This window comes from Podarcis filfolensis (assembly GCF_964270895.1).
Source record: "Podarcis filfolensis genome assembly, chromosome: 1".
NCBI classification, from domain to species: Eukaryota; Metazoa; Chordata; class Lepidosauria; order Squamata; family Lacertidae; genus Podarcis; species Podarcis filfolensis.
Genome location: NC_139604.1, coordinates 62,766,946 through 62,781,753, shown reverse-complemented (window position 1 = coordinate 62,781,753; position 14,808 = coordinate 62,766,946). Strand labels below are relative to the sequence as shown.

At 43.3% G+C, this 14,808-nt stretch overlaps 1 protein-coding gene and 1 long non-coding RNA gene across 29 annotated transcripts in view; one reads left to right on the top strand and one right to left on the bottom strand.

Moving 5' to 3' along the window:
• Positions 1–704: 704 nt before the first annotated feature.
• The window catches only part of TNNT3 (troponin T3, fast skeletal type), a 41,738-nt gene continuing 27,634 nt past the window's right edge, over positions 705–14,808 (bottom strand). For 27 of the 28 annotated variants that reach the window (XM_083587917.1, XM_083587928.1, XM_083587938.1 and 24 more), the window contains 9 exons: positions 13,047–13,071; positions 11,374–11,419; positions 10,999–11,115; positions 10,196–10,273; positions 9,723–9,836; positions 9,068–9,177; positions 7,679–7,769; positions 6,548–6,588; positions 705–1,095 (listed from right to left, as the gene is read on the bottom strand). In XM_083587917.1, the coding sequence (XP_083444043.1) occupies positions 1,047–1,095; positions 6,548–6,588; positions 7,679–7,769; positions 9,068–9,177; positions 9,723–9,836; positions 10,196–10,273; positions 10,999–11,115; positions 11,374–11,419; positions 13,047–13,071 (671 nt within the window). In that variant the 3' untranslated portion in view covers positions 705–1,046. Of the gene's footprint in view, positions 1,096–3,736; positions 3,778–6,547; positions 6,589–7,678; positions 7,770–9,067; positions 9,178–9,722; positions 9,837–10,195; positions 10,274–10,998; positions 11,116–11,373; positions 11,420–13,046; positions 13,072–14,808 lie in introns of all 28 variants that reach the window. The other variant, XM_083587934.1, reaches the window with a different exon arrangement.
• LOC310750373 lies at positions 1,102–2,712 on the top strand. Its single transcript, XR_014542076.1, has 2 exons — positions 1,102–1,257; positions 1,292–2,712. It is a non-coding gene; the product is annotated as an uncharacterized lncRNA (long non-coding RNA).

Sequence of the window (14,808 nt, the reverse complement as noted above, 5' to 3'; positions counted from 1 at the left end):
TTGTCACGTGATTTCTAGGCAGGTCCATCTTTTGGCCCACCATTTCCCCTAGGAAAACCCCCTGCTTACTGCTGAATTGAGGGGTGGGGTGGATATCAGTCAGGTTTTCTGCAGAGTGATGTTTGTTCCAATTCAGCTGTAAATGTGCAGTTTCCTGGACAAAAGAAAAACATTTTGGATCCTTGCCTAAAATCACAGGAAAAATGGAAATGTGGGTGGGCCCTCAAGCCAGCATGTCCGGTGACTAGAAATGGTGGGAGTTGGAGTCCAGCAACATCTGAAAGGCCACAGGTTCCCCATCCCTGTCCTAGAGGCTCAATGAAACAAAGTTAACAGGGATTTAAGAAGAGTAGTCATAGTGGATAGCTAAGTAAACTCAGTGGAGTTACTTCTGAGTAAATATGCATAGGATTCAAGTATGACTTATACCGCGATACCTCCAGATGTTCGACTGCAACTTCCATCATCCCTAGCCTCACTTGTTGAGCCTGGCAGTGTTGCAGAGTCCAGAAACATCTGGAAGGCCTCAGGTTCCCCACTGCTGTTGTAGCCTTTGCTGGGTGTAAATTGGCACACATTTCACTGTCTGTGGCTGAATTCTACCAACCCTCTGGGCCAATAAACATTCTGGTCCCAGGAGGGGGGCGGGATGCATTCTAAGACAATCACAGAATGGAAGTAAATGAAGACGCTAGTCAGGAGTGTATGGCTGAAGTACATTATCGGTCACACTTTATTTACAAAACCAAATGATTCATACACTGCAATCTACTGGGCAGTCAGTGTAGGGCTGGGATTGGGAAAATAAAAGGACACACACAGCAGGTCGTAGGAGGTGTCAGCAGGGAGTCATCTCCGTTCCAGGGCGCTGGCTCTGGAAGATGTGGGAGCCCTTGAAATAAGCAGTAGGCAATCCAGGCTGATGTTGCAACTATGGTTTTGCTCAGGCGAGGGAACGGAATTTGTGTTTAAAGAGGAAAGGGGAGGCCAGCGATCTTTAGCCATGCCACCGCTGAAGATTCTGCCTGCAGGCACCTTCCGGAACTTTACTTCCAGCGCCCTCCAACTTTGCCCTTGGCTCCGGCCTTCTTGCTGCTGTAATAAAGATACGAGAAAAACACGTCAGCGCGCCAGTCCCAGACACATCCTTTACCAACCCTTCGGTGGGTGAGTCACTCAACATTTCTCGTCACCAGAACAGGCCAGATCCGATGTCACTTTAACTGGGTGCATCAGCATTAAAGTGCATGAAACACAGTTCCAGGTTGTTACGTTTTATCATTGAAACAAGGAGTGGCCAGCTGACCATCTATGGGTATGAGCTGGCCTCAGAAGCAAATTTACCTCACCCCATGTGGTAAAAAAAAAGTGACAACAGGCCCCCAGTTTCAGATTTTCCAGAAATGAAAATTGCATTACACCTCTCTGGATTTCATACATTGCTAAGCACATGTAGCCCACAGCTGTAAAGACCTTTTAGCTAGGTAGTGCCAGGTTTATTATGTAGCCAGGGGACTTATGAAAGGGCAATGCTGACAGTAAAATACACTTCCAGCTCCTGGACCACTGTGTCGCAAAAAAAGTGGTCCCCGGGAATGCAGAAGTTACCCATTCTTGACTTAAACCATTAATGATAACAATGTGCAGAAATGGATTGAAACGGTGCATCATGCTTACTACTTATTTGATGAACCATGGCTGTTCACAAAAATACTTTTTCTTCAGAATTGCACAAATGCCTTTAATCTTTACTGGAACTATTCACCTATTCTCTCTCCACGCCCCGCCCCCTCCCCCCCAGGATCCAGGAAACAAGGAGATAGTCCCGGAGTTCTCCTGTGGTGGTTCAAATGATTTCCAAATTCCTTTATTTTGCAAGCAGATAAAACAGCACCCAAAACATGCGCAGCACTTACCTTTCTGCCATGAGCTAGGTCTAGTTCCAGGTGAGTGAGTTAGTCTAGTGTTAGAGTCTCCGCACTGTGGCAACAGCAGATCCCTCTTGCAATGCTTGTTCATTGCTTACTCCTGACCTCCCCATGCACATCCCGATAAGGCTCCTTCCTGAAATTACTAGGCAGTTTGCACACTATAGCTGGATGGTACTGCAAGTTGCCCAGCAAACTATCCTGGATTAGCAGCCTGGGACTGCCTGGAATAAAGGTTCCTTAGGAAAACTCCCGTACTGACTCATCCATGGAAGGTATTCAGATGCAACAGCAACAAGGAGTATCTTTTGAATGCTTACATGGCTGCTACCAAGACCAGTGGATTTGTTCAGCAGTAGGTTCACCTATGGGAGGATCTGCCACAGTGACATACATGCATATACACACAGAGAAGACAGAGTGCATACTTTACCTGTCAGTTAATGCAGGTGGACACTCTATTCTGAAATTAAACCTTATACATGAGAGACAAGGGGCTGCCAAGTGCTTTCTCAGACAATAGAGACTGGCATCCTATCGCTGACATCTCCACCTGCACTGCCCATATAGCAAACATGGCTTATGAGGATGATGGCACTGCATTGTTGCAGCAGGTCTTGTTAGGAGTGCTGCTTTGCAAAAGCTTCAGACCAGCTCAAGAACTTCTGGATCCATCTCAATGGCAGTTCTGTTGCCATTGTTATCACTGGGTCCCAATTTGTACTGAAATACAGCATGAAGCCCTGAGCACTTTGCTTCAGAGTTTTCAAATATTCCTTTTATTTTTTTAAAAAAAGTGTTCTGATTTAACAATAAAGAGCCACTTCTTACTTTAGAATGCCACACCTTCCAAAGCAAATTATTTTAAAGTTCAATTCATCTTTGAAATCTGGACCACAAGTCCGCTCAAATGGAATATGCTGCTGATACTTTCATTACCTTGTCTGAAATTGACATTGTTTATTCATTAATATGAGATGCTTCAGCATGAGGCATGTGGCACCAGCACTTAATACTTGTTTTTTTTATCATTTGGAATGACACAAATTGACTTCAGACAAACAAAAATCTGTACTTAATTCCATTCTGCATAAGGAGACATGCCGTTTTGGCTATTTTCCTTTCCTCAGTGTATACTGAGCTTAATGGACCAATGGCCTGAATCTATGTAAGGCCGCTTCCTATCTTCATCCTGTGTTCCAATATAGATTTATGTACAAAGAACAAGCAAGCACAGAGTTGCTCCTTTCTTCCTCTCTTCCCCCAACTACCCATTCCCAATCTTTGACAACTTCCCCTCCCAGTGGCCTTCATCTCTGATGCATTCGGTTTCTTAGTGGACACATGCAACAAAGAAGACACGGAACAAAACAAGCAGGAAGGGATTTGAATTAGGTAGGAGGAAGGGGAATTTTTAAAGGGTCAAGTGACCAGCTCAAAAGAACCCATTGGTGGCCCATGGTGTCCATGTGGTACCGGCAAACGTGGATGAGATTAGTGTTATTACATCCTGTTCCTTACAATATCAGAAAGCACAAAGGAACTGCAGCACAGCCCCAGGTGAGCTTTGCTGAGATTGCGGGAAAAGGGGTGGGTTCTTTCGCATGGTAAGATTCACTTCAGTTTCGCCAATCTTTACCCTAGGGAAGGGAGAGGGGTGGAAGTTGTCATTCCTGCTTCTCCCCCTCTCCCCAATCCCCCTCGCAGCAGAAAAGAAGGGCAGCAAGACTGAAGTGACCGCTGACAAGCGTTGAGAGCGGATTTTTCTGTACTTTGGGCTGGGAGAGGGAGACAAGGAGGTTACTCACTGCTTCTGGGCCTGATCAATCCGGTTCCTGAGGGTGGTGATCTGCAAACAACATACGTGACGAGGTTTTTAAAAGTGATCTCGCTTCCCATAGTGGAGGGAAGGTGGGTGGTTGTTACCTGGCAGCAGGGCTGCTGCATGTAGATAGGGTGGGATCCTAAAGTCTTCCCTTTGGGATGAAAAGCTGAGAGACAAAGACATGGCTAACTGGCAGTAAACTTACCAGAAAAGTTGTTAAATGTTTATAACGGCACCCCAGTGAGCAAGAAATGCTGTTAAAGTGTTTATCCAGGTTTATTTCAAGGAACCTGGTTACATTATGGCTAGTCAAATCATGGCAAGAAAATAAGAACAGGAAGATCAAAAATGACCTTTCTTGGGAACTCTGGAGAGTTTGAAAGCTTTTATTTTAATACAGTCATTATGATGCTGTTCCTGAAGTGAGCTGTCTATGTATGCGTTATGTCATCCCCTTTTCCCCTGCCCATCTTCACAGCTCAGTTGCAGCCTCTTCCCCAGCCCATAAACATTGCTGGAGATTTACCAGCCAGTTAACAAACATTGATTTGGAACACAGAGAATGACCTGTGTTGAAGAGGAGCTGGAAATGGACAGACTCCAAAGCTGGAAGTTTAACCAGTTCAGTTTGCTCAGCTTAACTCTGACGCTTCTCCTGTGAGCTGCCACATTGGAAGCACAAAGCCCACATCAGCCTCCACCCTACAGGACTCAAAAGAACCTTTAAAAGGAGGGAGGAGAAACTAAGGTGCTCCCATAAGCTTATGGCAATGGAAGTTTTCCTATGCATAAATGAAATGATAAAAACTGCCAATGTCAATTGTAGGGAGCCACCTGCTACATTACCAAGACTGTGACATCCCCTTCATGTTACCACAGCAGCAGCACAACTGCTTCCACATGGTAAGAAAGGCAATGGCTGGGACATATCATGGAACATATGATTGGCTACAAACATTACTGTGCTACAACATGGAAAGAAGCCAATGCACAGAAAAAGGCTATTATGCTCCTCTGCCACATGTGAGGCTGTCCCACAGAAATGTACACACATAAATCTGAGTCCTGTGCATCCAAACCAGATGCACCACTTGTCATCAAGTAATCCACTTGATGCTATGCGCCACATTGTTAGCCAAAGTAAGAGCTCCCAAAGGGTAAAGGAAGGAAATATCAGAAATAGGCATCAACCACAGACATTTGAAATCAGCTCCCAGGCTCTGATAATTTCTGTGGTTGTCTCATTTTTTATTGGAGGGTGCTATGTTTTGAGTTGTGACAGAAGTCAGGGGGAGAAAATTATAATTAATTGTGTGCTTGGTTAATGAGCCTTTCCTATAATTCCAGTTACTCTGGTCGCCATGTGGCATAGGTTCCTCAGCCCCTAAGAAATAAGGTGAGAAAACAAGACAATTGTCCTATTAGACCCTGGCAAATTCAGCATAGTTAAAATTCTTCATTAGCCGTATTTATATTATTCTCAGGAGTCCTTGAATAGGTCACCCAGCAATATTATTTATTGTCCTTTGAAACACACTTTAAACCAATGCAAGAGTTCACGTTTCATCCTTGTCCACCATTTTGGATTTTGTTGTCCACCATCTTGGATTTCCATGGCAAGCAGAAGCAAAGAGACTCTAACATCAGAAGCAATGGAACAACATGAAAAGGAAAAACTTGGCCACCGGATATACTTACTTTGCAGGCAAAATCTGCCTTGTGGAACTCCCTAATGGCTCTTGGATTGCCCTCTTAAACCAGGTATTTGTTAAGGAACCAACTTCATTTTGCTCATCAGCCTAGCCTCAGGGTTTAGGACTTACCTTCAATGCTAAACCTGCAGTAAGCTGAAGACAGCAGGCATGGCACTCAGTCTCCTGGGAAGAACAGAATCGGCAAGCACTGAACAGCAACTTGGCTTGCTGTTGCTCTAACAAGAATGCTTTCTTTCCATTCTTCCTTACTTTTATGCTAATTTTGTCTTTTCTTTTGTATGAATTTTGTCCTGCTGCCTTGCTTATTTCCCTTCCATTATAGACTCGCCTACCTGCCCCTGCCCCCTACCTAGTTCCTGTGTTGAAAACAATTGTCCCTTTTCTATTTCTAATTCAAGCATTAAAATGTCGTAAGAACTAGCTTGCTGGATCAAGATCAAGCTCCACCCTATCCAACATGCTGTTCCCATCAGGAGCCAGAGAGATGCCACTGGGAAGCTCCCAAGCAGAGCAAGGCGAGGATGGCCACCCCGCATTAAACTTGTCTCTCTGGCTCTGCACACAGTCACAGTTCTGGATTCTCTGTAGGACATGGGCAAACTTATAAGAATCTCCCTAACCAGCCACTGCTTCTCACCGGTCTCCCCATGGAATACACCCCATGGATTAATCTGAGGACTGCAGCTCAGATCCTATAGAAATAATTCTATTGAAAGAGGCTGACATCCTATTTCTGTGGTTGCGTTCTATGAAGCCTGAGATAACCACCGGATTCAAGAATTCTCTGCCGATCCTTCATTCCCAGTCCCCCTGTTTTGCTGCCATCATCCAGTTAACCTACAAGATGCCTTAATCCAGAGGCACAACCACTATATTCTGCAATGTGTGACCCTGCACCTGTATTCATCTGCTTAACCTGTTCAGCTTCTTGCTCTCTGTGCCAGGAACTGAGTGCCAGCCTCTTGTCCTGCGTGAACCTGGAGCACCCGGACTCTGGGCATGCAGGAGGCTCATGCACGCAAAACAGCCTTTTTTTTTTTTTGCTGCTTTTGCCATGTGGGCAAACTCTTTGTACTTACAACTTAGACAGTGCCTCCACCCTGCAACGTAGTGATAAAATCTAAGAGAGATTGAGATAATTATATTGGCTTTGGGGTACTTCTCAAATCCAGATGTTTGCAGTATGTACTCAGAAAGAGGTAAATAGTCCCGAGCAACACATTAAAAATCTCTGCTTTATATCGTGTCTTGTAAGCAAAATGCAAAGGATCGCATTAACATTCTAGCACAAGGCAAATGCTTAAACAGGGAGTCCATCAACAGATACCCTATTCTTATCAAAGAACAGAGTCCAAGCACGATGGGGCAGATTTTGCACATCGGTCAAGTTCCGTCCTCCCCCAGCACAACTAGTTGTCCTCTCTAGGCTTCAGCTCACGTACATATATAAGGAGGGTACCACCTGTACAGCGTGCATAGGCCTAGCTTTTTGCACACTAGATTTTGCACAAATACAGAGTGGTTTCTCTTTTATCACATGGCAGGAAAGCAGGGGCTATGCTCACAGTTTGTAGAGAAATTTGGAATATTTCCACGTTCCCATCCAATGTGATCATTCACACACACACACGGGTTTGTTTTTTCAAAATAAAAAATACGGCAGGTGTCATGTAGGGTTAGGAACACAAAAGAAGACATGTTGCTGGTTTCTCTGTCTACATGAGTACAAGTGAGGGAGGTGACATGATCTATGGGTGAAAGAAGCAGGTGACATCAGAACAGAGTTCAGCATTAGAATACCCCTCGATATTTCAATCCAGTGCTGAAAAGTGCTGACAAGACCTATAGAGATTATAGGGTACCTCTCTTGGTTTCTGTGATGGAAAATAAAGCAATGAAATTAGTCATTCTACTCTTCAAGGCACTTTATGATGGAGACAGGTAAATTCATGGATAGGGCTAAAAATGCTTTTCATGCTCTTCTTCCAGGCAAATCATGAAGGCATAAGTTCTCTTCTCCTGCTAGAAAACCAAAACCCACTCTGGACGAATAGTTTCAGAGTCAAATGAAATGTAAATCCCATTGATAAGCATTCAGAGTGGTATTTTAAGGTCCACACACTACGCTTCTCCCAGGAGAATTGCAACCCTTTTCCACTTAGGCATTGGACGTAAGCAGAATAATAACCAAGATCTCATTTTCTACTCACATCATATTTCTGTCTCTTGATCTTCTCTAAATACTCATACTTCTCCGTTTCCAGCTGATATAACCAGTCCCACATCTCCTTGGCTTTTTCCCTGTGAATTGAGGAGGAGGAGGAGGAGGAGGAGGAGGAGGAGGAGAAGAAGAAGAAGAAGAAGAAGAAGAAGAAGAAGAAGAAGAAGAAGAAGAAGAAGAAAGGGGATAACAGTTGAAGTTCCCATAGCACATCTTCCGTAGATATAAAATATGAAATACTTTATTGTCACTTGTACAACTTGTATACAGTGAGATTACACAGATCCCAAAGAACTAGTAGCCATAAGGCAAAGTTTTATGCACCACGCTAGCTGGTGCTGTTGGGAGTTGTAATCCAAAACATCTAGAGGGCACCAGGTTGGCAAAGGTAAAGGGCCATCTTGTTTATACAAATATGGCACTTTTGAGATTTTATTAACCTGTAGTAGTTCACATAAACTAAAAGAACAAAACTAGGACAACAATGATATGCTTGAGCAATACTACAAGCATGGGTTATTAAAGGGTGCTTATATCAATAGGAATATAATAGGGCGTGGGTGGCGCTATGGTCTAAACTACTGAGCCTCTTTGGCTTGCCGATCAGAAGGTCGTGGTTTGAATCCGTGTGACAGGGTGAGCTCCTGTTGCTCTGTCCCAGCTCCTGCCAACCTAGCAATTCAAAGCACACCAGTACAAGTAGATAAATATGTACCACTGTGGCAGGAAGGTAAATGGCATTTCCATGTGCTCTGGCTTCCGTCACAGTGTTCTGTTGTACCAAAAGTGGTTTAGTCATGCTGGCCACATGACCCGGAAAGCTGTCTGTGGATAAACGCCAGCTCCCTTGGCCTGAAGTGAGATGAAAGCCGCACCCCATAGTTGCCTTTGACTGGACTTAACTGTCTGGGGTCCTTTACCTGCCTTTACCTTCAATAGGAGTGTACAGTCGGGGTGGCCAGTCCCATTTTGGAACCCATGGCCAAAGGGTAAGGTGCCACCAACCCTGGTCGCCCCCTTGCTTTTCTGGGTTCTGACGGCAGGGCTGCCCCCACCATGGGAGATCTCGCCATAATCCGGAAGCTTAAAATGCCCTCCCTGGTAGGTGTATGAACATTATTAGCATTCAGGAGGAATTTAAAAGCGTTCCTTTTCCTTTTGACAACCTTGCAATTATGGACTGTGCAGGCATGTGACTGTTTCTAGATGTTCATAATGTATTTCAATATTTATTTTATATTAACTGAATTTAATTGAATTGTTTTAGTCCTTGGTTGTTTGCTGAGCTCTTTTGCAAGGAAGGACAGGATCAAAACTGAATGAATGAATGAATGATAAATACACTTGACTCCTTCCATTTCGTACAACTCCATTTTACCTCAGCTTGTCCTCACTAAGATGGTCAATGTTTAGAGGTTTGCGCCTCTCTGCCAGGACCTTCTTCTTCAACTCCCTTGCAGTTTGTTTCTTTCCTCTCTTTTGATCAGCCTGTGGGGGGAAAAAACCCAAACACTTTCAGTATATCACAGGATGCATGTAGGTAGGAATTCCTGTGTCTTTATTGCCCAGTTCTGCCCCCAGCTCTGTCCTTTGCTCGTGACTAACTCCTGGATTGATTCTTGATCCTGCCTCCTGGTTTGACCTCCAGTTCTGGTTTGCTCTTTGGTCTTGACTATTGGCTGCAGGCCCAGTATCAGCCCCTGGCACTGTGGGGCAAGTGCTGGGGCCCATGCCAAGGCCTTAGGACCCAGCGGGGCTGATGTCAAGCAAAACTAAGTTGCTGGCATTTGTACAGGAGAAAACCAAAGTCCAAGTGTCTCTGCACGGATCCTGAAGCTCCCTTGGCTTCCCTTGAAAGCAGAAGAGCTTTTCAGAGCTCTTGCCAGTGTGTGGTTAGAGAATTCCTAGCAGCTGATGAGACCCACCCATGAGATACAGGGAACACTTAACCAGAGGATTTTTCAGATGAGTGTCGTTACGCTTGTGTGCCATATGCCACATTTTAATTCCCTCAAGTCAAGCAGTGGATGTACCTTAGCCAAATAGCTGCTGTATGTGGCACCCATGGAGGACAGAGCCTTCTTCTTCTTCATGTCATCCTCAGCCCTTCTCTTGGCATCTTCCTCCTCTCTTCTTGCCTTCTCCTCCTACAAAGGGACAAGAGGAAAATAGCCAACATCATACTTGGGGATCATAAGTGCAGAACAAGGAGTTTGGGGAATGGCCATGGTAGATTGTGGGATGGAGCCAAAAGGAGACCAGCAGCAGTAGACTGCAGAATGGAGCAAAAAGTATTAGAATAACTCTGCCAGAAGAAGTCGCTTGATTGCTCTGTCTCTCTATGCCCTTTTAAAATGTGGGGTTTTTTGGGGGGAGGGGGTTATTGGGTTGTTATTTTGATTGTGTGTTTTGTGGTTTTATATCTTGATTTTATTCTGTCAACCACCTTGAGACCTCCGGGTATAGGATTCAATAAGCAACAATAACAATAACAACCACAACTCACAGCAAGCCTGGCCTGACGCTCCTTTTCCTTTTCAGCCCGGATTCTTTGCTGTTCAGCCCTTTCCGCTCTACGTTTCTCCTGTTCATTTCATGCAAAAGAAGAGGAAGCAATTAGATCTTTCATTGTGACTCTTTATGTACTGTTGGCTGGAACAACATTTGACAGAAGAAACTTCCCTCAGAGTGAAGCAGTCCAAATTGGTTCAACAGTGATCCCATACAGATAGCCAAAATATCCCTAGAGGAGGTCCCTCCACCTAGGGTCTGCATTAGCCACAGGGGTGTGGTAAAATAGTTGTATGTCTTCTAAAACACTTGCATTTAAGCCGATCAAAGGATAAAGCAGTACCTCTGCTGCAGACGACAGTAGAGACTACAATGCCCATTTGGATTGTGGATTTTATGTCATGTGGTTTTTTTTTCAGATGAGAAAATAGCATAAGGATCAAATTCTCCCTCACTCAAAATAACAATAATGTTATTAGAAGCTCATTTGGATGGTATCCCTTCCGCCTAAACAAAAAGGTGCAATTATACTTAGATTAAAAAGTGTTAGTTCTTAAAAATTCACTCCTTTGTGTTACAGAGTAGGGATGGTTCATTGGGTTATACTCAAGGCTAGCCTCACTGAAATCAATAGACTTAAATAAGTAATGTTAATTAATTTCAATGGTTCTACTCTCAGTTGGATGTAACCATTAAGTATTGTGTCTCTATTAAAACTAAATTGTGGGACTCTTGAGCAGCAGTACACTGTCCTCTTGGAGAATAAATTATTGTGGAGACCACACCAGTGAGACTTACAATTCTTTCTTTAAGGGCTAGGATTTCCTCTTCTTCCTTCTTCCGAGCTTCAAAGTGGCTATCAATCAAGGCTTGAAGCTCAATCAAGTCTTTGTTCTGCCTCTTCTTTTGGATGTCCTGGAGTAAGAAAAAGAAGATGGAATGATGGCTATGATGCAAACAGTGACAATGGAACGATTTGGATTATTTGGGTTTTCCCACTCAAAGAATCCTTCCACATCCTCATTAATTAAAACCCCAAACACTCAATTTCCTCTCAGGATTAGGAATATGTTTTTAGGATTGAGGTGAAGGTCCTGTTTTTAACCCTCTTGTCTAAAATATAATGAAAATTTACAGGAGTCAATAGTGTTGAAAGGAGCCAACAATACTTACATCAAAGTCTACTTTCTCCCCCTCTGGGATTTTAGGAGCAGTCAGCCTTTGGAGAAAGAGAAAGTAAGGCATATAAACATCAAAGGGAAACATTCCAAGGAGAGGTATGCTATTTGAAAGAACTATTCAGAAGAAAATGTAACTGAAATTAAGGTTGTATGAACACTAATTGGGAAAGCTTAAGTACAATGACAGCTTAGAGCTGAGATGTCAAACTTAAAAATGTTGACGGACCAATTTCACCTCCTAACAGATGTCCAACGGCAGCACTCTCAAATATTTCTGGGCTACAAAATGTCAGTTCCACCTGATTTCAACAGCAAGTGATCTACTGCATTTCAATTATAAGTTACCGGTAAGTTGAAAATACAGTATTGTTCCTTCAGATCTGATAAAATATCTATCCTTTAAAGATTGCAGCATAAATACAATAATCATGACATATTTGGACTTTTCTGGTCTACTAAGAGTGCTGGCACCATAGAGATGTTCATGGAACAGTTTGGATGAAGTATGACAGAGATGCTGCAGGCTGGATTAGAGATCCCAAAAAGGCTACATTAAGCCCTTAATCATTATGTTGGACACTCCTGCTTTACAGAATAGTTGATTTGCTGTGTCAATCTTTGTATGCAACAGAGAAATACTAGTTTTTCCATATGTAAACACATGCTACTATAAACCAGCTAGTATCTAAGCCAGGGTAGGAAACCTGTGGCCCTCCTGATACTGCTGAACCACAACTCTCATCATCCCTGGGTGGCAATGATGGAAGTTCAACAACATCTGAAGGGCCACTGGTCCACAGCCACCACTCTTAAGAAATCACCGACTTCCTCTCAGTCAAAGGTCATCTTCTTTTTTAATGCATGCCACTCATTCCCTAGCCCCAATACTCACATCCTTAATATGCATTGATGGCATTGCCACTAATGTACATAACACCACAATCCGTCTCTAACTCCCACTGCTCCATGTCCCCTTTTTATCCCTTGCCTGTGTTGTCCTCCTTACCTTCTTCCAGGCCTCGATACACCTGGAATATCCTTCCTTCTCTGTCCTTCCACCCTTCTCCCTCTCCTCCTTTCAATCCCTTCTCAAAGTCTGTCTTTACCATAAATGTTTTCCTGGACCATTGCACTCTACTTTGCACTGTACATGACTAGTTAATCCCCAAGTACCCCATCAGCACCACCATCACAGTTTCTTTATCTAACTCTGGCTTTCTTTCTCTTCCTTCTTCATTCCATGCCACTCCAGACAGGAACTGTGGCACTATACCCTGTTGAGGGCATAGCACACAGTTGGTAACAGAAGAGTGGCTTTGGACATTCTAAATTAGGGTAGAGAACCTATGGTCCTCCAGATGTTGCTGACTTCTGTCCGTGCTGTGCCAGCTGGAGCTGATGAGAGCTGAGTCCAACAACAGCTGATGGGCCACAGGGTCCCCATGTTCTAAATAAGTGCAACCAGTTGGATGCACATTTCTGCATTCAGTTGGCAGAACTTCCCTGCCATATTCCAAGGAGATCTTCACATTTCATCATGAGGGGAAGAGAAGTTCAGCCAGCTAAATACGAAAGTCACTGCACATCTGGTTGAAGCCACCTTCAAGTTTTAACATGATTATTTAGAACCAGCGGTATTTTCAATATCTGGAAGTGCACACTTACGGTGGTACAACTCTGGGCTTCTTCTCTAAATAGAGCAATCCAGGAAGAAAAGAGAAAGCAAGGAAAGGAAAGATGGAGAAAGACAATATTAGAACAACAATATATCCTAGTCTGGTCTGCTAAAGCAAAAGAATCAAAAGGGATGTCCATTCTCATGGAATCATCCCAAGGGCACTTGAATCATATCTTTGACACTTCATAGAGACACACTCCTTGGCAGACCAGTTTTACTTCGAAGTAAAACAGTATAGAAAAACGAAACAAGAGCTTGCATGAAAGCTCCAACATAGCATCAGGAAGTCAGCAACTTCCTTCTCCACACTGAGTGCTGATTCTCGAAACTTGAATGTCTTTTATGACCACATGCTATGTATGAATTCAAAGAATTCTGTCATACAATGCTCTTTCTGTGCCACCTTTGTCACTTTTGCAGTGAGATTTCAGGAATAAAAAGCTCAGAGCCCATTTGGTCAGTGTATCATGAACGAAGACTTATTTGAGGAACTCCAAACATTCAGGTTCTGAATTTACAAGGCAAATAATATGAAGAATCAAGTTTAAAATGTCACCCCCTCAGCTGAGCAGGGCTATTTGTTTTTACAGCAATAATGTTTAGGTAAAATAAACTGTGAAGCAAGACTCTTTTTTTTCCCCACCCTCCAACTCACAGCAAGGTTTTAAAGTATCAGCCTTAAATGGAGATATTGTAAATTTCTGCTTTGGAAAGTGATAAGGCTGGAATAAAATTGCCTGGGATTTTTCTAAGCCAGTAAAGGTAAAAACATTGGGAATTGCTGATTATTTCAGCACTGGAACTATCCAAATCTTCTTCTTCTTAACCCATCCTTTAGCTCCTGCCAACCTAGCAGTTTGAAAGTACGACAAAGTACAAGTAGATAAATAGGTACTGCCGTGGCGGGAAGGTAAATGGCATTTCTGTGCGCTGCTCTGGTTCGCCAGAAGTGGCTTAGTCATGCTGGCCACATGACCCAAAAGCTGTACGCTGGCTCCCTCAGCCAGTAAAGCGAGATGAGCACCACAACCCCAGAGTCGCCCGCAACTGGACCTAACGGTCAGGGGTCCCTTTACCTTTACTGCTACATAAAATGTGAATAGGAGGATGTTCTCAGTGAAGTTGATATATGAGAAGTGTAATTTTTTTAGAGGCCTTTATATTTCTCATGTGGTAAGCAGTGAGCTTTTTGATCTGAAATAGCTTTTTTAAAACCTAAGGAACAGAATACAAATCACACCAAACAATATTTCATGGATGTTATTCAGAGACCCACTAAGTCCTGTTTGCCTCAACTCCCTTTCATCAGGAGTGGGGAACTTGTGACCTTCCAGATCTTGCTAGACGATTACTTCCATCATTCCTGACCACTACCCAGGCTGACTGCAGCTACTGGGAACTGGGATCCAAAAACATCTGGAGGGTCAATGGTTCCTCATTCCTTCCTTGTGCCATATATATTCCTATTTCACCATATCTGAACAGATTACAAGAATGTCATCACATATTTATATTTTTATTGTTCATCTGTTCCTCACAACTGGCTTTGAAATACATGTGCCATTGGCCAATATAACCACCCCATGTGATATCCAACTAAGCCAAACTCAGAGAAGATCTACTGAAATCAATGGACTTTAGTTTCTGAAGTCCATTCTTCCCTGAGTATGGCTAAAGTGGAATATCACCCCATAGGTCTGAGCATCTGTTGATTATACAGGAATAATTCCATGAACATGTAGTTTTAAA